General features: G+C 38.4%; 1 protein-coding gene across 1 annotated transcript in view; it reads left to right on the plus strand.

Annotated features, from left to right (window-relative positions):
* The window catches only part of POLQ (DNA polymerase theta), a 104,958-nt gene that overhangs the window by 31,403 nt on the left and 49,729 nt on the right, over nucleotides 1-23,826 (plus strand). The window contains exons 10-15 of the mRNA XM_040250652.1: nucleotides 933-1,075; nucleotides 2,105-2,309; nucleotides 2,602-2,744; nucleotides 14,677-14,870; nucleotides 15,767-15,891; nucleotides 17,146-17,389. Coding sequence (XP_040106586.1) covers nucleotides 933-1,075; nucleotides 2,105-2,309; nucleotides 2,602-2,744; nucleotides 14,677-14,870; nucleotides 15,767-15,891; nucleotides 17,146-17,389 — 1,054 coding nt within the window. The remainder of the gene's footprint in view (nucleotides 1-932; nucleotides 1,076-2,104; nucleotides 2,310-2,601; nucleotides 2,745-14,676; nucleotides 14,871-15,766; nucleotides 15,892-17,145; nucleotides 17,390-23,826) is intronic.

Consider the following 23,826-nt stretch of genomic DNA (forward strand, 5'->3'; position numbering starts at 1 on the left):
ATGAACCTAGAGCCTTCAATACAAATTGAACCTTCAATACCGATTGAAGTTAAGTCACAGAAAAAATGTTGTGTGTTAATATGTATATATGGAATCTAATGGTCTAGATTTTGGTCTAAATTGATCAACCTGTTTGCAGGGCAGCAATAGAAATGCAGACATAGAGAACAGACTTGTGGACACGTAGGGGAAGGAGAGGGTGGGATGAATTGAGAGAGTAGCGATGAGACATATACATCACCATATGTAAAATACATAGCCTGCGGGAATTTGCTAGATGACACAAGGAGCTCAAACCTGGTGCTCTGGGACAACCTAGAGGGATGAGATGGTGTTGAAGATGGAAGTGGGATTCAAGAGGAAGGAGACATATGTATCTATGGCTGATTCATGTTGATGTATGGCAGAAACCAAAACAGCACTGTAAAGCAATTATCTTCCAATTAAAAATAAAAAAGAAAAGGGGTTTGGGCTTCTAGGGGGTGGTACATTGTGGAAGGGTAGGTATGTGCTAGAAATTAATGCAAGTTAAGCTTTATATAGTAAGGTCTGTGCACACCTATGTCAGTGCTGAATTTTTGTCTCCAGTGATAAGAATTTTTCTCCTGGTATGAGAGGCAGGAAGGAGAACACATTCTCAGAAATGTTTATATCCTGCTTCTAAGAGAGAGGGCAGAGAGCTCTATGTTTGCTGCTTCTCAGTTGCCTTCAGGTCAAAATAATCCTTATGCTAAAGTGGCATATTTTGGTATAGCATATTGTGATCCCCTTCAATCCAAAATTCAGAAAATAAAAACATTTGTGGTAATTCTATAACAACCACTGTCATCTGTTGTCTTCTTTTAAACAAGTAAGACAATTTAAAATCTCTTTAGCAGATATCTTATGGAGATGTGTTGGGATTTTGCAGAATTTTTTTTTTTCCATTATAGGTGAGAGTATCTTAGTTTGTAAAAACTCTGAGAAATCAAAAGGCATAACTCTACTTCAGGGATCTCTGAAACCTGTTCGTAGCTGTTTGCAAAGACAAGAAGGAGAAGAAGTAACCTCAAGCATGATAAGAGCTATTCTGGAGGTAAGAGGGAGTTCACTAAATTACCATTCTCTTTTTTGTTCATATAGTACAATGGTAGAGCTTTAGTGTGTTAAAAATCTTAGCTTTCTGTTTATGAGATTATTTATAACCTTCCCAAGTCTGAATCTCTTTTATTTTATACAGTTATTTCCTGGAGATTAATACAGCTAGTACCATATAAATCTACTTCAAAATAGCAGATTGAAACCCAAATGCCAGATGGTTCTGTTTATTTTTTAGGTGTTCTTTATTATTTTCTGAATTTTTTAAAAAAGATGACAACAATGGACCTTAGCCTCCATACAGATAATGTGTGTGTGCTTAGTTGCTCAGTTGTGTCTGACTGTGACCCCGTGGACTGTAGCCTGCCAGGCTCTTCTCTCCATGAAATTTTCCAGGCAAGAATACTGAAGTGGGTTGCCATTTCCTTTTCCAGGGATCTTCCCGACCTTCCTGTGACTCTTGTGTCTCCTGCATTGACAAGCAGATTCTTTACTACTAGCACCACCTATTTATTTACATATATATATATGTATATGTATCTTATTTAATTATATTGTTAGTTCCTCCATTTTAGATAGATAATGATTCATCTAATTTCATTTGTGAGAACATGTTGGATCTACTTAAAAATATATATATATGTATATTTGATATGTTTGCTTTGGGTCTTAGTAGCAGCACATGGGATCTTTTGTTGAGGCACACTGACCCTCTAGTTGTGGGCTTAGTTGCTTCATAGCATGTGGGATCTAGTTCCCTGACCATGGATCGAACCCATGTTCCTTGCATTACAAGGTGGATTCTTAACCACTGGACCACCAAGGAAGTCCCTGGATCTACTTTTAAGGAAAACTTTCCATGTTGTCAATAGGTGTTATCTATTTTTGTAATGAATTATGACGGAAGAGTTAATAAAGGGTCTCTGCATTAAGACGCTGATATCATTTCAAGAGAAAAAATAATTTATTTTATGAGGGTCTGTGTCTTATTAAAAAGTTACAGAAGATTTCAAACTTCTTTTCTCAGATAATAGTTGGTGGAGTGGCAAGTACATCACAAGATATACAGGCTTATGCCTCTTGCACATTTTTGGCTGCAAGTATGAAAGAAGGGAAGCAAGGAATTCAGAAAAATAAAGATTCTGTTCAACTTGGAGCAATTGAGGCCTGTGTAATGTGGCTACTAGAAAATGAATTCATCCAGATTACTGAAGCTAGTGATGGAACAGAAGGTAAATATGACTTCTGAATTGCAACTTCCGTTTTTATCTTTAGTGATTTAGAGTATCTAAGACTGTTTTAGTAAAAGAAAATTGACTTATCAACTCATTTTAAGTGAATCAGTGCTGTGTTCAGCAACATCAGACAAGTAGCATAGAGCCTGCTGATGAATATCCATGCATTGGATTCTGTTTGTAAAGTTGATCAGAGCCTGAAAGGTTAATTACAGAATGCCAAAAGGCAATATTTTGTTTGATTTTTAACATTTGATCCTTTTTTTCCCCACCCCCATTCCCAAACCAGGAAATGTATATCATCCAACACACCTTGGTTCGGCAACTCTTTCTTCTTCACTTTCTCCAGTTGATACTTTAGATATTTTTGCTGACCTACAAAGAGCAATGAAAGGCTTTGTTTTAGAGAATGATCTGCATATTGTTTATTTGGTAAGTTCTATTTTCTTCATTATTATCTTTGTGAAAATGGGGAGGAAATACCTATAAAGAATCCTGAACATCAAAAATACCCTAAGGGAATATATTGTCTGCTCTCCTTGACTAGGATAGTACTGGTGGGAATAGAGATGAAGTAAGACGAATTGTAGTAAGTAAGACGAAAAGTAATAAGCTAAACGTTCTAGTGACCTTTTAAATCTACTTGCCTACTTGTCTGTTTTTTCTAAAGGATTTGAGATAAAAACATGCATTATACAGTTTGTAAGAACACAGCAAGGGGCAATGAGATATCTGGAAATTAAGGATAAGATCATAATGTAAAACTCAAGCAAAGATTGGTACATAAACAAGAATATCAGTAAGTCATGTACAGTTGTTGTGCCCAACATTGATTCTGGGCTGTCTAGCAACTGTAGCAAAGAGTAAAGCTGGTTAGTCTTAATAAGATAAAAAACAAAAAAAAAAATAGAAGTATTGCATTTTATTGCCTAAGAGAAATGTCCTAAAAATCACACTATGGGACTTACATTTTTTATAAAGTATTTATAATAAATGTGATGAGGAATTTTAAAAGTTTGTTTAGATATTCTTTTATGAATATTATTTCTTAAAACAAGATTTTTTATAATTGGATAAAATACAGTTTGAGGTCATATTCTCTGGCAAGAACCTGACTAGAAATACTTAATTTTGCAATTAAGAGTAGATGTGGGGAGTGATTAGGCAAGATGGTTATAAAAGATATCTCTGACTCTAGTCTTCATCAGAGATATGAATTAGCAACTATTCACAGTCAAGAACACTTTCTAAAAATCCTAGAACCTGGTGGTGAGGTTAAAACATTCTCTTAGAGTGCAGAAACTGAGAGAAGCCACATTAGAATGCTAAGAGCAGTGGTTTCACTTTGACTGCTTTGCCCCTTCTTCAAGCAAGCACAGTGCCTCACATGGTTTCTCTAGTGGGGAAAAGAGAGTCAAAGTTGGCATCCAGTTTCCTCAGCATTCTGGAACATTCCTTCGGAAGGTCACTTCTGTCTCACCTCACAGAGAAACCTAGGGGAGTTGGCAAGGTTAAATAGACCACCAACAGTCAGCTAGGAACAAAGAAACAGATGGGGCTCACAGTACCAGTATTTGGATCATGGCAGTGATACTGTATCTCTCTCTTAATCAGAAAGACCATCAAATGATTCCATTCTCTGTGGCATCAGAATGATGTCCCCATTTGATTGGGAAGCAAGGGGAGCAGTTCTGCCCAGCTGGCATTCCTAGCCTGTGCATAATTCTCAATGTATATACTTAAAAATTTTTATTTTTTTATAAGAATAAAAAATTTTATTCTTTTTTCATAAGAATGAAAAACTATCTTGAGAGAATTCATACAAGGAAAATGTAACAGAGTCAGATTAAGAATGTGATTTATGAGCTCTTAATAAAAAGTTATAATAAAAACTTTAATTAAAAAAAGAAAAGAGAGGGAGCCAAGCCAGCAACCCTGCCAGCTGCAGAGCTTGCCTGCAGCCTTGCCTGACCAGGGAGCCTGACTCTGGAATATAGCCTGGAATCCTGCATTAATACAGAGTTCATCCTTTGGGCCCACCCACCTGTGGAACACAATCTCTGCCTATACCTGAACAAGGAATCCAGCTAATGGCACCAACTAACCAAGGAGTACAGTTTGTTCCTGCTTGACCGGAGAACCCAAGGAGCAGCCCTGCCCAACCTCAGAGCTCAGCCAACCTGGCTGACTGTGTGAGCACAGCCATGGGTCATGCCTATCCATGTAACCGGGCTAGCAGTTTCACCTGACCAGGCAGCTCAGGCAGTAGTCCTGTTTGACTGCAGAGCTGAACCAGAGACCCCCTGCTCCAACCAGAGGCCCTGCCTGTTCCCTTATGAATTCTACCAGCTAGCTCTTTCCCAGACTAGCCTGAATAGTGAAAATCTTTTCTCTGGCAAAGCAAACATGAAGATTGGAAAAAGTGACCACTTCCTCATGCACAGACACCAACACCAACATGCAAGAATAATGAAGAATAGGGAAACATGACACCACCACCATCACCAAATAAATTAATAAATTAATAAAAACTTCAGTAACCAAACCTAAAAGAGATCTATGAACTGACTGACCAAGAATTCAGAATAATTCTTTTAATGAAATTCAGTTAACTTCATTAAAGAAAACACAAATAGGCAACTGAACAAAATTAAGAAGTCAATACATGAACAGAATGAGAAGTTCAACAAAGAAATAGAAACTGTTTTACAAAAGCCCCCACCCCACTAAGCCTCCCAAACCCAGAAATCCCAGAGCTGAAGAATACTATGAGTGATCTGTAAAATTCAATAGAGAGCTTCAAAAGCAGACTTGATAAAGCAGAAGAAAGAATCAGTGAATTCAGATAGGTCATTTGAAATTACACATCCAGAGGAAGGGGTGTTGGGGGGGTTGGCTAGAAAGTAGAGAGTGAAAAAACCCCACAAGACTTATGGGGCACCATCATATGTATTATTGAAGTCCAAGATGGAGAAGGGAGAGAAAATGACAGAAAGTCTATTTAAAGAAATAATGGCTAAAAATATCCCCAATATGGGGATAGATAGGGACATGAAGCTAAGAGGACCTCAAACAGGTACAACCCCAAAAGGACTTCATCTCGATACATCAAACTGTCAAAAGTCAAAGATGAGAATTTTGAAAGCAACAGGAAAAAAGACTGTTGTCAAGTACAAGCAAACCTCATAAGGCTATCAGATTTCTCAGCAGAAACTTTGCACAGAGATTGGTATGATGTATCAAAATATTTAAAGAAGAAAACTGCCAACCAAGAATACTATACCTAGCATACTGTCTTTCCGAAATGAAGATAAGATAAAGATTTTCTCAGACAGACAAAAGCTGAAGAAATTCATCATCCCAGACATGCATTTATAAGAAATGCTAAAGGAGGTTCTTCAAGCTGAAATGAAAGGATGCTGTTTAACAACATAAAACATGAATGTATAAAACTCAGTGGTAAAGGTAAATTTATAATCAGATTCAGAATTCAGAATATAATGGTGATATGCAAATCACTTATACAAAAGTTAAAGACAAACATTGAAAATAAATAATTATAATTTGCTAATGAATACATAAAATGTAAATCATAATATTAACTGTATTAAATGAGAGGGGATGGAGAAGTAAAAATACAGTTTTTATATAGAATCAAAGTTATCAGCTTAAAATAGAAAGTTAAAGCTGTGTATACAATGGAACATCATTTATCTGTTAAAAAAAAGAGGAAACCGTTCCATTTGTGACAACATGGATTAACCTGGGGGGCATTGTGCTAAATGTAATAACCAGACAGAGAAAGATAAACTTTGTATGGTTTCACCCATGTGGAATATGAAAAAGTTGAACTCAGAAACAAAGTGGAATGGTACTTGCCAGGGGCTGGGGTGTGGGTAATATGGGGAGATGTTGGTCAAAAGGTACAATCTTTTAGTTACAGGCATACTTCCTTATTTTATTGTGTGTTGCTTTGTTTTATTGTGCTTTATAGATACTGCATTTCTTTTTTATAAATTGAGGGTTTCTGGTAACTTTACATTGATTAAGTCTCTTGGTGCCATTTTTCTAACAGCATTGTTTTTATTTTTTAATTAAAAAATTTTTATATACTTATTTTTAGCCATACTTTGTTGGCTTGTCTTAAGCCAGGGACCAAACGCCAGTCCTCAGCAATGAGAGCATGGCATCCAACTCACTTCACTGGACTACCAGAGAATTCCCTAACAGCATTATTATTTTGAAAAATATTTACTTGGCCTTGCTGAGTCTTAGCTGTGGCACATGGAATCTAGTTCCCTGACCAGGGATTGAACCTGGGCCCCATGCATTGATGCAGAGTTTTAACCACTGGAACACCAGGGAAGTCCCAGCATTATTATTATTTTTTTAATTTATTTATTTTAGTGGCGCTGGGTCTTTGTTGCTGTGTGTGGGCCTTCTTTGGTTGTGGAGAGTAGGGACTGCTCTCAGTTGTGTGCACGGGCTTCTCGTTGCAGCGGCTTCTCTTGTGGAGCACAGGCTCCAGGCACACGGGCTCCAGCAGTTGCAGCGCAGGGGCTCGTTAATCGTGGCTCACAGGCCTCGGAGCCTGCAGGCTTCGGCAGTTGCAGCATGTGGGCTCAGTAGTTGTGACGCATGGGCCTCACTGCTCTGTGGCATGTTGAATCTGCCTCGACTGGGGATTGAACCTTTGTTCCCTGAATTGGCAAGGCGGATTCCCATCCACTATACCACGAGGAAAGTCCCCAGAATTACTTTTAAATTAAAGTGTGTGCTTGGATTTTATTAGACATAATCCTATTGCATACTTAAGAGACTACTTTTATATGCACTGGGAAACCAAAAAACTTGTGTGGCTCACTTGATTGTGATAATTGCCTTATTGCGATGTTTTAGAATGAACCTACAGGATCTCCAAGGTATGCCTGTGTAAGATGAATAAGTTCTGGGAATTTAATGTACAGCATAGTGATTATAGCTAGCATAGTGAGCTAGTCATACTATATTGTATACTTGTATTTGCTTACAGGGAGAATCTCACCATACACACACACAGTGGTAACTATGTGAGGTAATAGATGTGCTAATCACCTGCTTGTGGTACTCATTTCACTGTGAATACATATATCAAATCATATTATTGTACCCTTTAAATAAATATATTTGATTTCATTTGTCAATTACCTCAATAAAGCTGGGAGGAGGAAAGGAGCAAATATATGTTTTGATAGGCAAGTGAGTAGGGGGTAAATCTAAAATTATTGTAAGAATTAAGTCTTGTCAAGAAATGTATTTCAATAAAAACACTGTATAGGGGTGAGCACTAGGAGAAATGTCTGGACAGGGCCGTTTTTTTCCCCCCTTCTAGTGAACATGTGTACTTCTACTTCACATGTTTACTTCATATGTTCAAAGTTCTGTGCCTGAGAATGTGGCTAAGAAGAATCTCAAAGCTGGTCTTACCAGTTATCTGGTATGGCCTTAAAAATAAGTCTCAAGTATTGTACAGGTGCCGGGAGCCACCACAGGAGATCCCACCCATGACAAAGTCATGTGGAAGAGAACTGTTAAGCAAGGCTTTAGAACTCAAGGGGCTCCCTAGGCTTTCTCAAGCATCTACTCCCAAACCAGAATCTGTCTGTTTTACTATTTCATGGCTTTCACCAACTCCTCTGACATTAACAGGGGGCTAACCCTGACCACCTTTCTCTGGAAAAAAATCAACTTAGGGCTATAGCTAATAAGTCTCCTGGACATGAGAGGAATATTTTAAATCAGACCCCCTCTTTTAGCATTCTAGCTTGCTTGGCAGGTATATCCAGACTCTTAGAGCTACACATGTGATTATTTACAGCCTTTCAACTGTGAGAGGCTTGGAAAGCCTAAAACATAGAGCCTTTGAAAGAGTCAAAGTTATTAGAGTAGTACTAGTGCTAATGTAGGATTTCATTATTGGGCCAATGCTTGTTGCTAAGTTCCCATATGTCTTATCCACTGTGCACCTGGGAATGCATTAGTTAACATAGTGAGAATGCAAAAAAAAAACAAGTGTAGCCTTGAATTAACCATATCAGACTTTTGAGCTAATTGGTTCTTTCTTGTAACTCACTGCACCTTTGCTCTGTGAAAAACGTTAACTCTGTTTGGCATTTTCTGAGGCTGACATAGATTAGAAATATAAAGAGAAAACACTTTGAGAGAAAATAAGTTTTCTGGTTGAGCAGCCTTTATCAAAAGAGGGTCATAAAATGTTCACAGGCCTCCAAGGCCAGAAGATACTGTACACAACATCATTTGTGGGAAAGGTATGCAGAAAAAATCCTGCTGGAATGTTTGGGCTGACTCTGTATGACCTTGCATCTTTCATTTCCCTCTATGTATAAGGCAAGGTATAAAAGTACCTTTTGAAAAATAAAACTTGTGGGCCTCGCTCACCGAAGCAGCTTGGTCACCCTGTGTTTTTTCTTCTTTTTTTTTCTCTCTCTCTCCCTCTCCCTCTTTTTTTCAGGCTGATCCCTTGGAGCATAGAGGCTCCCTGTGTTCACTTATCTGCCCGGGTTTCTAAGACCTGAATGGGAAGACGTTCTGCGTCTTCACTCCCTCGGGAGACCGGGAGGGCACCTGTGGCCTCCATGAACGGGGCCAACTTCTTGTCTTGAAGTTTTATTGGTTCTCTATGTAAACCAAGGAATATCAGCCTCTTTCTCTCCTCTATTTTCTTATCTTCAGCATTCTTTCCTTATCTCTCTCTAAATCAATCGACGATGGCGTTTCTCCTTCGGGTTTCCCTGGATCCTGCGGGTGCTGGACCCCAGCATACAGGGGTTATGATTATGAGCTCTAGGGTCAGACTTCCAGTTTACTTCCATGAAAATTAGATTTAATGCAAGAGGCTTGCCAGGAGGCACAGTGGTAAAGAATCTGCCTGACAGTGTGGAAGATGCAAGAGACTTGGATTTGATCCCTAGGTTGGGAGATCCCTTGGAGTAGAAAATGACAACCCACTCCAGCGTTCTTACCTAGAAAATTCCATGGACAGAGAAGCCTGGTGGGTTACAGTCCATGTGGTCGCAAAGAGTTGGACACGACTGAGTGACTGAGCACACACGCATGCTATATACATTACTTTCTACCTGTTTTTCCCCTTTAACAGTATATCTTGGAAAGCACTCTTTATCAGTTCATAAAGACTTATTCTTTTTATATCTGCATCACTCCATTGTGTATGTGGATATACCATTGTTTATTCAGTCAGTTGCTCTGATGAATATTTGAATTGTTCCCAGTATTCTGGTATGGCGAATGATGCTGCAGTGAATAACTTTGGTGCATAATATTGTAGTTTTGATGGAGGTGTATCTTTAGGAAAGAATCCAAGAAGTATGATTGCTGAATAAAGTGTAAAGACATATGATTTTGGTTTTTGCAAAATTGCTCTCCCTAGAGTTTGTATCATTTTCCAATTTTACCAGTGCTGTATGAGGTGGTTATTTGCCGGGGTCCAGCCCCAGTGGATCCAGGGAATTCGAAGGTGGGGGTGGCGTCGGCGTCCTTGGAAAAATACGTATTTAATTACAGATATATAGAGAGATTAGAAACGGATAGTGTAGTAGGAAAATTAGTGGAGAAAAGGAGGCTGAATCCAGATGGGAATTCAGCCAGAGAAACGGGAGCAAGAAAGAAGTGACATGGGGGAATCAGTCTTTCCAGAAACTGATCCGATTTCTTTATTTTGGGGTTTGCTTATATACCTTTTGTTACATATAGGGATGAATACATAGTCACGCGGGGGTCAGCAGTCCTGACCTTGATCAAAATCAGGTGCTTCACATAAAGGTATATAAAAAAAAAAGATCTTAGGGATATTACATCATCTTCTGGCCATGAGATCTGCTGACATTTTATGATCCTTTCTTTCTGATAACAAAAAAACTTATTTTTTCCAAGGGTGTTTTTTCTTAAACCAGGCACTACCCTCCAAATAAAGTTGCATTCCTATAGGGTGAGGGTGTAGTGAGTTACAATCAAGAAAGGAATTTATTTAACCCAAGGTTAACATGATTAATCTTAAAGGTTAATACTTATTTCTCCTATATGCTAGTTATATTCATTATAAGGGCAGGGAACATGGAGATTTAGCAGCAAACATCAACCCAACAAATGAAAATCCTTTCACCAGTGTTCCCCTTAAGATCTACTTAGTCTTAAGATAGTGATAAAGTTACATTTTTACATAGCAAGGACACAGTGATTTATAACAAAGTACAGTGATCTATTACAAAAGGGAAAATTCATTAACTCAAAAAGTCTAGTATTGCTAACCTTAAAAACTACTATATTTCCTTTTCTATATTCCAAATACATTGATTAATATATTCCCAGGTGCTTAAGGATATGGAGGCCTGGTGGTTATAATTGACTCAACAATGAGAAAAGCCCTATGCTAATTAAGACTTTCAAAATACTCCAAAACTCTCTGTGCTGTTTATGGTTGAGAGGTAGTAAACAATCATGTGCCTAGTGGCAGGAGTATGGATAATCCTGTCACACAAGCTAGTTTGCCAGCAGAGAGGTTTGACCTAAAACATCCTTGTCCCACCCAGGGCAGGGCATTAGCAGCAATTATTGGCACAACAAATGAAAAACCCTTCACCAATATAATTCCTAACCAACCCACTATACTAATAATTTCCAACTCCCCAAGAGAATTTGCCTTTAGTAAGTCTAAACATCTCGTGCCTCTCAGATTGGGAGGCTGTAAACAATCACATGTGGCCAGACGAACCTATATAGGTGGGCTAGATAACCTTCAGAGGAGTCCATAAGCTGAAACACTCTTGTCACGCCCAGGAATTTTTATTGCCTTGGAGCTGCACGTTTACTCCTTCTCCGAGAGAAACGGTTATGGGGGAGAGCCCCCCGTAAAGTCAGAGGTGTAGGTGAGAGCACAAAACAGACTCTGGTTTTGGGGGTAGATGCTCGGGAACGGGGTTTCCTGAGGCTTTGGATCACGCCTTTTCGTATGCCAAGCCTCCTTCCTCATGACCTTTGCCATGGGCGGAGTTCGTCACTCTGCCCCCCCCCCCCCCAGCAGTTATTTCTCTACAACCTCATAAAAAAAGATATGTTGTCAAGCTTTTATATATTTTTTAAGCTTTTCTACTTTGCATATACTATTAATTTACATTTTTATTATGGATAAATTTGCACATTTTTTTCTGTATATTTAAGGCAGTATGCATTTATTTTCTATGAATTGTCTGTGTCTTTTGCACACTTTTCTATTGTATTTTTAGTCCTTTTCTTAAGTTTTAACAGTTCTTTTATATATACTAAGAGAGTAGTTCTTTGTGGTGTAAATACTTTTCTCCTAGTTTTCCACTCAGCTTTTGATTTTATTATATATTTTGTATAGCATTTTAAAATATATAGTTGAATTCTGAACCTTAGAATCAGTGAGAAATGATTTGCTCGCTCTGGGATTATAAAGAAATATTCTCACATTTTCTTCAAATAATTATATGATTCTAGTCTCTCTCTTTTGAGCTCTGTTCCATTTAAAGTTTATTCTAATATATGGTTCTTCAATTTTATCTTTTTTTATAATGACTATCTGTAGTCACATCTTCATTTATTAAAAAGGTTTGATTTATACACAATGACTGAAAATTTTTCTTCTGCTTTCATTTAACTTCCTCCCCCCCCCAGTTTTTATGTTCTATTATACATTTGTATTTAGGTATATTTCTAATTTCCATTTGTTGTTGGGTATATTTTTATTTCATTTGTTGACCTGACAATAGACCAATTTTACTAATATATACACTATTTTCTTTGTTTTAATTAAAAGCTTTTATTGTATTATCTAGTAGGGTTGGAGAAGGCAATGGCACCTCACTCCAGTACTCTTGCCTGGAAAATCCCATGGCCAGAGGAACCTGGTAGGCTGCAGTCCATGGGGTTGCTGAGGGTTGGACACGACTGAGCGACTTCACTTTCACTTTTCACTTTCATGCACTGGAGAAGGAAATGGCAACCCACTCCAGTGTTCTTGCCTGGAGAATCCCAGGGACGGCGGAGCCTGGTGGGCTGCCATCTATGGGGTTGCACAGAGTTGGATACGACTGAAGTGACTGAGCAGCAGTAGGGTTAGTTTCACTGTTCTTCTTTTCTGATGTTCATACGTATTCTTGCTTGTGTACCTTTTAGTATAATGCTTAGAATTAACTTGATATTTTCATTGACATTGTTAAATTTATACATTAACCTGGGGGAAAACTGATGGACATCCTTCTCTTTTATTTGATTGGTCTTATTTATGAAAAGAGATATTTCTTTGGGTCTATTTTGGGGCTTTCAAGAGTGTTCTGAAAATTTTCTCATAGAGAATTTGAGTTTTTTTGAAAATAGCTTTGTTGCAATACAATTCACATAGTATATTATTTAATGTGTACAAATCAATAATTTTTAGTATATTCACAGAGTTGTGCAATCATTAGCTTCTAATTGCATAACATTTTCATCACCCCAGAAAGTAGCAGTCACTTTGCATTTTCTTTCAACCTTCTCATTCTCCCCTTACCCCTGAGCAGCCATTAGTGTGCATTCTGTTTTTCTGTAGGCTTTCTATTCTGTTCTTATTCAGTATATAGAATTATATAATATGTTATCTTTTACAGCTGGTTTCTTTCACTTAGCATAATGATTCTTCCATGTTTTATCATGTATCAGTACTTAAGTTATTTAATGCAGGATAGTATTCATTGTATGGGTGGTGGTGTTGTTCAGTCTCTCAGTCATGTCCAACTCTGCGACCCCATGGATTGCAGCATGTCAGACTTCCCTGACCTTTATCATCTCTTGGAGCTTGCTCAAACTCATGTCCAAAGAGTCGATGATGCCATCTAGCCATCTCATCCTCTGTCAGCCCCTTCTCCTCTTGCCTTCAATCTTTCTCAGCATTAGGAACTTTTACAATGAGTCGACTCTTGGAATCAGGTAGTTAAAGTATTGGAACTTCTGCTTTAGCATCAGTCCTCCCAATGAACATTCATGGTTGATTTTCTTTAGGATTGACTGGTTTGATCTCCTTGACTCCCAGAGACTCTGAAGAGTATTCTCTAGCACCAAATTTCAAAAGTGTCAATTCTTTGGCACTCCATCTTCTTTATGGTCCAACTCTCACACCCATACATGACTTTTGACCTATTTGTATTTTTGAATCTGTAATGTGTCTCTTATAGACAGCATATAGTTGGATTCTGTGTTGTTTTTTTTTAATCCAGGCTGTCAGTCTCTATCTTTGATAGATTATTTAGCCCATTCATATTTAATGTTACTGTTGATGTAGTTGGATTTACATAGTCCACATTTTGTCTCTTTATTTTCTATGTGTCTCATGTCTTCTTTTGTTCTCTTGTCTTTTTACTGGTTTCTTTTGAATTTAGCAAACATTTTTGTGTATAACATTTAAACTTCTTTAATTTTTCTCTATATTTTTTGAAGTTATTTTCCTAGCATTTACTCAAGTGGTTACCATATACAGTTTTGTGCCAAAGTTTTCATCATATTAAAGACAAATTATCACATAATATTTTATTCTTGGTATTTATAATGGAAGAAATAAATTTAATTATGTTATATACTTTTAAAACTTTATCATAATGAAAAGATGTTGTCTGCAACATTAGAGAAATAAAAAATAACTGCAACTGTAAAGAAATTAAAAGAAAAAGAAGCAAATAAATACTCTTACACTTTTTATTGGGCTTCCCTGGTGGCTCTTATGGTAAAGCGTCTGTTTGCAGTGTGGGAGACTGCAAACAGTTCAATCCCTGGGTTGGGAAGATCCCCTGGAGAAGGAAATGGCAACCCACTCCAGTACTCTTGCCCGGAAAATCCCATAGACTGAGAAGCCTGGTAGGCTACAGTCCATGGGGTCTCAAAGAATCGGACACGACTGAGCGACTTCACTTTCACACTTTTTGTACTCTCCTAGTAAGAACAGTCGCCTATAACTGTTCCATATGCTGATTTTCCTCTTTCCTTCCATATTTTTAAACACTACTTGAATAAAATAAAATAAAAATTTAAAAATTTGTACTAACTTAATTCCATGACAAAGAGAAACATTATTCTTGTATATCTGTATTATTATTCCTTTTTTGGGTGGCTGCTTTTAGTGTTTTTCTCATCTGTGAGTTGCTTGTGATTAAATGAAGTTTCCATATTAATGAGACATTATCATATTTAGAAATCCAAATATTGAGGCTTTTGTTTTTAATATGAAGTTCACATCCACAATTTTGTCCCTTTTGTAGTGCAGTAATTTTAAGTAATGAATGATGTTTCTTTCCTTTAGGTTACACCTGTGTTTGAGGATTGGACTACTATTGATTGGTATCGATTTTTCTGTTTATGGGAGAAGTTGCCAGCTTCTATGAAGCGGGTGGCAGAGCTAGTAGGAGTTGAAGAAGGGTTCTTGGCTCGCTGTGTGAAAGGAAATTTAGTAGCCAGAACTGAGAGACAGCACCGACAAATGGCCATTCATAAAAGGTAAATATCAGGGAGCCTGGACTATGCCGTTTTTAACACAGTATTGGATATGCAGCAGATCCAGTTTTGACTGAATATAGTAAAATTTTCAACTTCTTGTATTTACTAAATTTATTGATATTTCAGTTTCTTTGTAGCTTATAAGAAGCCACTGTATATTGAGACTTTTTAAAGTAGAACATTTAATTACTTCTTCCCTTAAAGAAGATGTGAATCAGAACTGCCAACTTAGTATGGCTTCATTTGAGGATATGGTTTGTATTACCCTTAGAAGTTCTGATTCATTACCAGTAGAGAAGAGCCATTTGAAAGATTTCAGGTGGAGAAATTACATAGGCTTTAGCTTTTTTGAAATACAATAAAATTGCTTTTCTTAAAGCAATAGTTTCATATTATTTATATCATACTCAAGTGTAAATTTTTTAAGGATTATATACCAATACATAAAATCCAGATATACGTGGATGATTTGTGGCACAATTGCCTTTCACATCAAAAGCCAATTGATTTGGTTTTTTATAACCAAATTTCAGTTGAAACATGATTCAATGATATAATTGTGTATCAAGCATTCTTTAAAAAAATATTTGTGCCATCACCTTTCTTGAACTAAATCTCGTTTCTTAAAATTAGTAATATTGAAATATGGAAGAAATCTTTTTGTTATACAGATATTAGTTTTTTGAATTTACTTTTACAACCATTGAGCTCTTTGTCCACTAATGCTATATCCTATTAAGAATCTTCTTTCTTTCTCAGAGGTGTAAACCCTTTCTTAACTTTTTTGGTTCTTTCTTAACATTTTTTGGTTCTTTCTTATTTCTCAGCATCTATATTGTGCTTTCATAGTAAACATAAGTGACCTCTCACTGTACTTTTGGTAATTTACTTTCCAGGTTTTTTACCAGTCTTGTGCTATTAGATTTAATCAGTGAAGTTCCCTTGAAGGAAATTAATCAGAAATATGGATGCAGTCGTGGACAAATTCAGTCATTACAGCAGTCAGCTGCTGTTTATGCAGGTCAGTTAAATAAGCATTCCCACCTTTATGTAGGACTCTGTGGTTTGAGGTCAAATTGAGATCACTTTTTTTCAAATTCCATTTTACTGTAGGCTTCTCTAAAAGTGATGCGATCATGTCAAACCATAATTTTGTGTAGTCCCTGTCATCATCAGAACACCTACAACAATGACTCCTCTGGGCTCAGTGACCCTGCTATAGAAGACTGGCAGCTAGCTGAGTGTCTGTATCTTGGTCCCTTTCTATCTGTTAGAACCTGCTGACCATCTCTCTTCTTTCTGTTTTTCTTTTTCTTTTTCTGGGGGAGGTGTCTTGAAATAAGAAGTAGACATAATTTTCACTTGTCTTGCTCTTTTCAAGTTACTGATTAATACTTGTTATTGTAGAGGATGGCAAATGAAGAGGGATTTCTGGACTTCTATCTCACTGTTCTAAATATTTTCTCTTCTCTAAGGAAATACTGTTCTTCCCTAATAAAATTAAGCTCATTTTTTCTAAGGTAGGCAAACAAGGGAAGTTCTAGATCTGATTTTACTAAGAAATCCTTAAGCCATTAGGAAGGCAATCCTGGGCTACTGGAGACTGTGTTTATAAGTTTGATTGTGAAGGTGTGTGCATATGTGAGAGAGTACTGAGGGAAAGATGCTGAGAGAGGGTAGTAAGAAGGGAGAGACTTATCTTTAATTCACTGGCATCAAAGATCTCAGATTACCTCTAGAATTAATGTTCTCATAGGGAGGTGATTTTCTTAATGATTCGACACTTAGCTGCTCTGGCCTCTTTATTTTAAGAGAGTACAGCTATCAAGCTGGGCAACTTCTTTATTTTTTAAGAAGATATCAGTGGGACCTTTATTCTTTGGAAATAGTCCTCTTAGCACTTGACAATTTAAATTAGTTCTCTTGTTTTCTCTAGGTGGAAACGAGAGTACTTTCTTCCTTAAAATAAAGAAGAGTGAGAGAGAGAGAGGAATGAACTAGTGAGGGCTTTTTGTTTGTTTTGTTTTTATGTGCTCTGCCTCGATTTTTTTCTAATGTAAATTTATGATTAAGAATAAACAAGATAATAATGTGTCTTGCCAACTAGCTAGGCCCTTAATATAGGTCTGCTCTACTATTAATTTACACTTTGGGCCTGTTAAACTTTATAGTTCTATAGGGAAAAAAAAAGAGTGAAGCAAAACTACCTCTCAAGAAATGGAGAATTGGTCTAGAAAGAATTTTTAATTCAATAATTATTCCATGAATATTCTAGGGATGATTACAGTGTTTTCCAACCGCCTGGGCTGGCACAACATGGAACTACTGCTTTCCCAATTTCAGAAGCGTCTTACATTTGGCATCCAAAGGGAGCTGTGTGACCTGGTCCGGGTGTCATTACTTAATGCTCAGCGGGCCAGATTCCTCTATGCATCTGGTTTTCTTACTGTGGCCGATCTTGCTAGAGCAGATGTTGCTGAGGTGGAAAGTGTTCTGAAAAATGCTGCACCTTTTAAAAGGTAAGAAAATCCCCTCGTCTACATAGATTATTAAATGAAACAGGCTAATTTGTAAGTAGTAGATAATTTGTTAAAATATTTTTCTCTTAGATGATATCATGCCACATTTGATATAAGTGAAAGAAAATCTGGCTACTTTCCCCCCCCGAGAATTACTTTTTTGTGTATATATATTTAAAATATATTTTATGACTTTTAAAAAATATTAATTTATTTATTTTAATTGGAGGCTAATTACTTTACAATATTGTATTGGTTTTGCCATACATTGACATGAATCCGCCACAGGTGTACATATGTTCCCCATCCTGAACTACCCTCCCACCTCCCTCCCTATCCCATCCCTCTGGGTCATCCCAGTGCACCAGCTCTGAGCACCCTGTATCATGCATCAAACCTGGACTGGCAATTCGTTTCACATATGATAATATACATGTTTCAATGCCATTCTCCCAATCATTCCACCCTTGCCCTCTCCCACAGAGTCCAAAAGACTGTTCTATACATCTGTGTCTCTTTTGCTGTCTCGCATACAGGGTTATCGTTACCGTCTTTATAAATTCCATATATATGCGTTAGTATACTGTCTTGGTGTTTTTGTTTCTGGCTTACTTCACTCTGTATAATAGGCTCCAGTTTCATCCAACTCATTAGAACTGAGAATTAGAATTATAACTTAGAATTCAAAAGTATTCTTTTTAATGGATGAGTAATAATACTCCATTGTGTATATGTACCACAGCTTTCTTATCCATTCATCTGCTGACGGACATCTAGGTTGCTTCCAAGTCCTGGCTATTATAAACAGTGCTGCGATGAACATTGGGGTACATATGTCTCTTTCAATTCTGGTTTCCTCAGTGTGTATGCCCAGCAGTGGGATTGCTGGGTCATATGACAGTTCTGTTTCCAGTTTTTTAAAGAATCTCCACACTGTTCTCCATAGTGGCTGTACTAGTTTGCATTCCCACCAACAGTGTAAGAGGGTTCTCTTTTCTCCACACCCTCTCCAGCATTTTTTGTTTGTAGACTTTTGGATAGCAGCCATTCTGACTGGTGTGAAATGGTACCTCATTGTGGTTTTGATTTGCATTTCTCTGATAATGAGTGATGTTGAGCATCTTTTCATGTGTTTGTTAGCCATCTGTATGTCTTCTTTGGAGAAATGTCTGTTTAGTTCTTTGGCCCATTTTTTGATTGGGTCGTTTATTTTTCTGGAATTGAGCTGCAGGAGTTGCTTGTATATTTTTGAGATTAATTCTTTGTCACTTGCTTCGTTTGCTATTATTTTTTCCCATTCTGAAGGCTGTCTTTTCACCTTGCTTATAGTTTCCTTGTTGTGCAAAAGCTTTTAATTTTAATTAGGTCCCATTTGTTTATTTTTGCTTTTATTTCCAGTATTCTGGGAGGTGGGTCATAGAGGATCCTGCTGTGATTTATGTCAGAGAGTGTTTTGCCTAAGTTTTCCTCTAGGAGTTTTATAGTTTCTGGTCTTACATTTAGAACTTTAGTCCATTTTGAGTTTATTTTTGTGTATGGTGTTAGAAAGTGTTCTAGTTTCATTCTTTTACAAGTGGTTGACCAGTTTTCCCAGCACCACTTGTTAAAGAGATTGTCTTTTCTCCACTGTATATTTTTGCCTCCTTTGTTAAAGATAAGATGTACTTAGGTGCATGGATTTATCTCTGGGCTTTCTATTTTGTTCCATTGATCTATATTTCTGTCTTTGTGCCAGTACTATACTGTCTTGATGACTGTGACTTTGTAGTAGAGCCTGAAGTCAGGTAGGTTGGTTCCTTCAGTTCCATTCTTCTTTCTCAACATTGCTTTGGCTATTCGAGGTTTTTTGTGTTTCCATACAAGTTGTGAAATTATTTGTTCTATCTCTGTGAAAAATACCTTTGGTAGCTTGGTAAGGATTGCATTGAATCTACAGATTGCTTGATAAGGATTACATTGAATCTATAGATTGCTTTGGGTAGCATACTCGTTTTCACTATATTGATTCTTCCAATCCATGAACATCTATTTGTGTCCTCTTTGATTTCTTTCATCAGTGTTTTATAGTTTTCTATATATAGGTCTTTTGTTTCTTTAGGTAGATATATTCTTAAGTATTTTCTTCTTTCTTATTTTACTGGTGTGTGCTCTCAGTGTCTTGGCCACACTGGATTTGCCCCCACTTATGGCATGTATGCTTTCCCAGTCTACCCTGCGTAGGCTCTAGGTTGCTTTGCCGGGAACTGTCTGAGGTGGGCCCTGACTTATATGCACTTCCCAGGTCTAAGCCACTCATGTTCAGGTTCTCGGGTACTCCACAAAGGCGCAGACTCAGTTGGGCCTGCGTTTCGTGCTCTTCCCAGGTCCAAGCAGCTTAGGTGAGCAGGTGCTTGGCGAGTGCGGTCACCCCCAAGTGGGAGCTGTGACTTATCACCTCCCCCTTCCCTGCTGCTCGGTTTTCTGGGTGTACAACTGGTACGCCTTCTCAGGTGTGCCGTGTGTCTCTTCCGGGGAGCTGAACTGATCTCTGACTCCAACCCTCTCGGTGGATGTCGACCGTCCAGAATCCCAAGAAGTCTTGGTTAGCAGTGAAGCCTGCTTGCAATTTGGTAGAGGATTTCTCTCTGGGGCCGCGATTGCCCCCTTCCGGCTCTGGCTGCCCTTGCCTGCCTGTCGTCAGCGGAGGATGGGCCGGTCCACAACCGGGGAGCCGGCCTGGCGGTGTCTTAGGTTAGGGCTTTTCACGGGATAGCTATACCACAGTCTGGGTTGCTATCTCAAGTTAGTTCCCTCAGATTGCCCTCAGGGCATTCAGGCACCATCCTTACCCTAAGCAATGCAGCCCACGCCTCCCTGTCTGGCCCCAGGTTGCTAGTGGCGGATGCAAGCTTCTGCACTGCTTCTCTGCTCCGAGTTGCCGTTATGCACGTAATCTGTGGGTTGTAATTATTTATTTTTCCTCCCGGTTATGTTGCCCTCTGGGGTTCCAAGGCTTGCCACAGACTCGCCAGTGAGAGTGTTTCTTGGTGTTTGAAAACTTCTCTCTTAACTCCTTTCCTGTGATGGATCTCCGTCCCTACCTCTTTTGTCACTCTTTTATATTTTTTCTTACCTCCTTTTGAAGACAATGGGCTGCCTGTCTGGGTGCCTGATGTCTTCTGCCAGCATTCAGAAGTTGTTTTGTGGAATTTACTCAGGGTTCAAATGTTCTTTCGATCAATTTGTGGGGGAGACAGTGGTCCCCCTGTCCTATTCCTCTGCCATCTTAGGACCGCCCCCCCATTTTATGACTTTAAAGGCCCTTTTAAAAGTATCATAACTTTCTCCTAGAAAGACTGAGTAAAGCTGTTACCAATGCTTTCTGCTTTGATGGATTTTTGTTCTCAGTATATATCCAGGACTCATTTTAGACTTTCCTTCAGGCAAGAACACTTTAATATTTATTCTTCTTGAATATTCTTTGGAACCCTAGTCCTCAAAACCAGTTTATGAGAAGAGGACTCTTTGACATATATGTGTGTATATGTGTGTGTTTAAAACTAATTAATTGAATGGGCTGGTCTCAGGATATTATCAAGGAATAGGTTATTTTCTCAACCACTATTCTTTGAACTCTCTGTTATATGGAATCTCAGCCAGATCCTATAGCTATTTAGGCACTTTCAAGTGTTAACAGTTTTATTTTAGGTTTTAAAAATTTGTTCTAGATTAGAGCCTTAATCTCATTTCCAGTTCAGTGCTTCCTTCCTCCCACTCATTTTAAGTGCAGATGCTCTCTTTTAAGAACCTTGACACAGGCTCTGAAACTTATAACCTGTGGGAAGGGATGGGGGGGCATAATCAAAGGAAAGGTCTCACTGCCCAGTGCCACCTCACATCATGGGCTTTATTCTGTGTATCTGGCAGCAGTACAGGTTTGGTTCTTGCAAGCTGGCCCTGGTGCAGCATGCACTGCAACCAGCTATAGTGGTATACCTGCCTCTACTTAGATTTTGAAGGATGAAATTGCCTGGAGTCCTGAGCATGTGCAACCTGAGGAGAGGACTGTTGCAGTGGGAGGCCCACCATGGAGTCTCCACTTGGACAGTGAGTGCCTAGTGGGGGCAGGGCCATTCTCTGTGACCCCCAGATTGGAAGATCCACTGGTGTGCCATTTTGTCACTATGGGGGTGCATCTGGCTAAAACCTACATAGAGTATGCTTTAAAACCTACTTATAAAGGTGTTGATCTCCCCTGGAGCCTGTGATTTTCACAGAATCTTTGAATACATTCATACTTGCTTAGAAATATGTAATAAAAGACCTGAGGTGAAAAAAATTTCTCTGTGGGCATATCTCTATGGTAACAACATACCAAATATCATGCTTAACCCTTTCAGGAAGTCATCTGAAAGCAGGGCACATTTTTAAAAATTTAATCAGAAAAAAGTTGTAAACACATTTTGAAATCTCTTCATTATGTTAAGGCCATTATTGCCATGACAATGCCTCTTCTGAAAGCCCCAAATCATCATTGATCAAAATTAGTGACATGTAATAATAGGACAAATCAATATTATCTGCCTCCTCATGGGACACACTGAAAAACACACAACATTATTCCTGGAATTTTTTATCAGAAATGTCTACCTTGAATTTAACTGTAGGGAAACATCTGGCAAACCTTAATTGGAAAACACTCGACAAAATATGTGGCCTGTACTTTTCAAAAACATCAAGTCATAAAAACAAAGAGTGAGCTGATTCTGATTAAAGCAGGCTAAACTACCGCACAGTTGCACTCATCTCACACGCTAGTAAAGTAATGCTCAAAATTCTCCAAACCAGGCTTCAGCAATACGTGAACTGTGAACTGCCAGATGTTCAAGCTGGTTTTGGAAAAGGCAGAGGAACCAGAGATCAAATTGTCAACATCCCCTGGATCATGGTAAAAGGTAGAGAGTTCCAGCAAAACATCTATTTCTGCTTTATTAACTATGCCAAAGTCTTTGACTGTGTGGATCACAATCAACTGTGGAAAATTCTGAAAGAGATGGGAATATCAGACCACCTGATCTGCCTCTTGAGAAACCTCTATGCAGGTCAGGAAGTAACAGTTAGAACTGGACTTGGAACAATAGACTGGTTCCAAATAGGTAAAGGAGTACGTCAAGGCTGTATATTGTCACCCTGCTTATTTAACTTCTATGCAGAGTACATCATGAGAAACGCTGGGCTGGAAGAAGCACAAACTGGAATCAAGATTGCTGGGAGAAATATCAATCAGCTCAGATATGCAGATGACACCACCCTTATGGCAGAAAGTGAAGAGGAACTAAAAAGCCTCTTGATGAAAGTGAAAGAGGAGAGTGAAAAAGTTGGCTTAACGCTCAACATTCAGAAGACGAAGATCATGGCATCTGGTGCCATCACTTCATGGGAAATAGATGGGGAAACAGTGGAAACAGTGTCAGACTTTATTTTCGGGGGCTCCAAAATCACTGCAGAGGGTGATTGCAGCCATGAAATTAAAGGACGCTTACTCCTTGGAAGGAAAGTTATGACCAACCTAGATAGCGTATTCAAAAGCAGAGACATTACTTTGCAACAAAGGTCCGTCTAGTCAAGGCTATGGTTTTTCCAGTGGTCATGTATGGATGTGAGAGTTGGACTGTGAAGAAAGCTGAGCGCCGAAGAATTGATGCTTTTGAACTGTGTTGTTGGAGAAGACTCTTGAGAGTCCCTTGGACTGCAAGGAGATCCAACCAGTCCATTCTGAAGGAGATCAGCCCTGGGATTTCTTTGGAAGGACTTGATGCTAAAGCTGAAACTCCAATACTTTGGCCACCTCATGCAAAGAGTTGACTCATTGGAAAAGACTCTGATGCTGGGAGGGATTGGGGGCAGGAGGAGAAGGGGACGACAGAGGATGAGATGGCTGGATGGCATCACTGGCTCGATGGATGTGAGTCTGAGTGAACTGTGGGAGTTGGTGATGGACAGGGAGGCCTGGCGTGCTGCGATTCATGGGGTTGCAAAAAGTCAGACACGACTGAGCGACTGAACTGAACCTTATTATGGTAATTATGTCTTATTCATTCCCCAATGCCAGTACTTCATGTGTCTTTGAATTATTTATTAAAGTCTACCAGTTGTTAGTGTAGTTCTCTCTTTGTCTTGTGTCTCTTACAGTGTTTGCTGATGCTTGTTATTTAGAGTGTAAATATTCATAGTAAATAGGACTGATAGATAGTTATCTTTATTGTGCTATTGGTTTTGAGCATTAAATTATACCCTTCTTGGAGTGCCCCTCACTGCTTTCTTCTTGTTTCCCTTAGCCTGGAAATTCCTTTTCCCATCCCTTTATTTTTAGCCTTCTTGAATTGCTTTGTTTTAGATGTGCTTTTTGTGTACCACATTGAGTTGTAGCAGTGTTTTGCTTTCTGATACAAATTGAA

This window comes from Oryx dammah, unplaced genomic scaffold (assembly GCF_014754425.2).
Source record: "Oryx dammah isolate SB20612 unplaced genomic scaffold, SCBI_Odam_1.1 HiC_scaffold_2, whole genome shotgun sequence".
In the NCBI taxonomy this organism is placed as follows: domain Eukaryota; kingdom Metazoa; phylum Chordata; class Mammalia; order Artiodactyla; family Bovidae; genus Oryx; species Oryx dammah.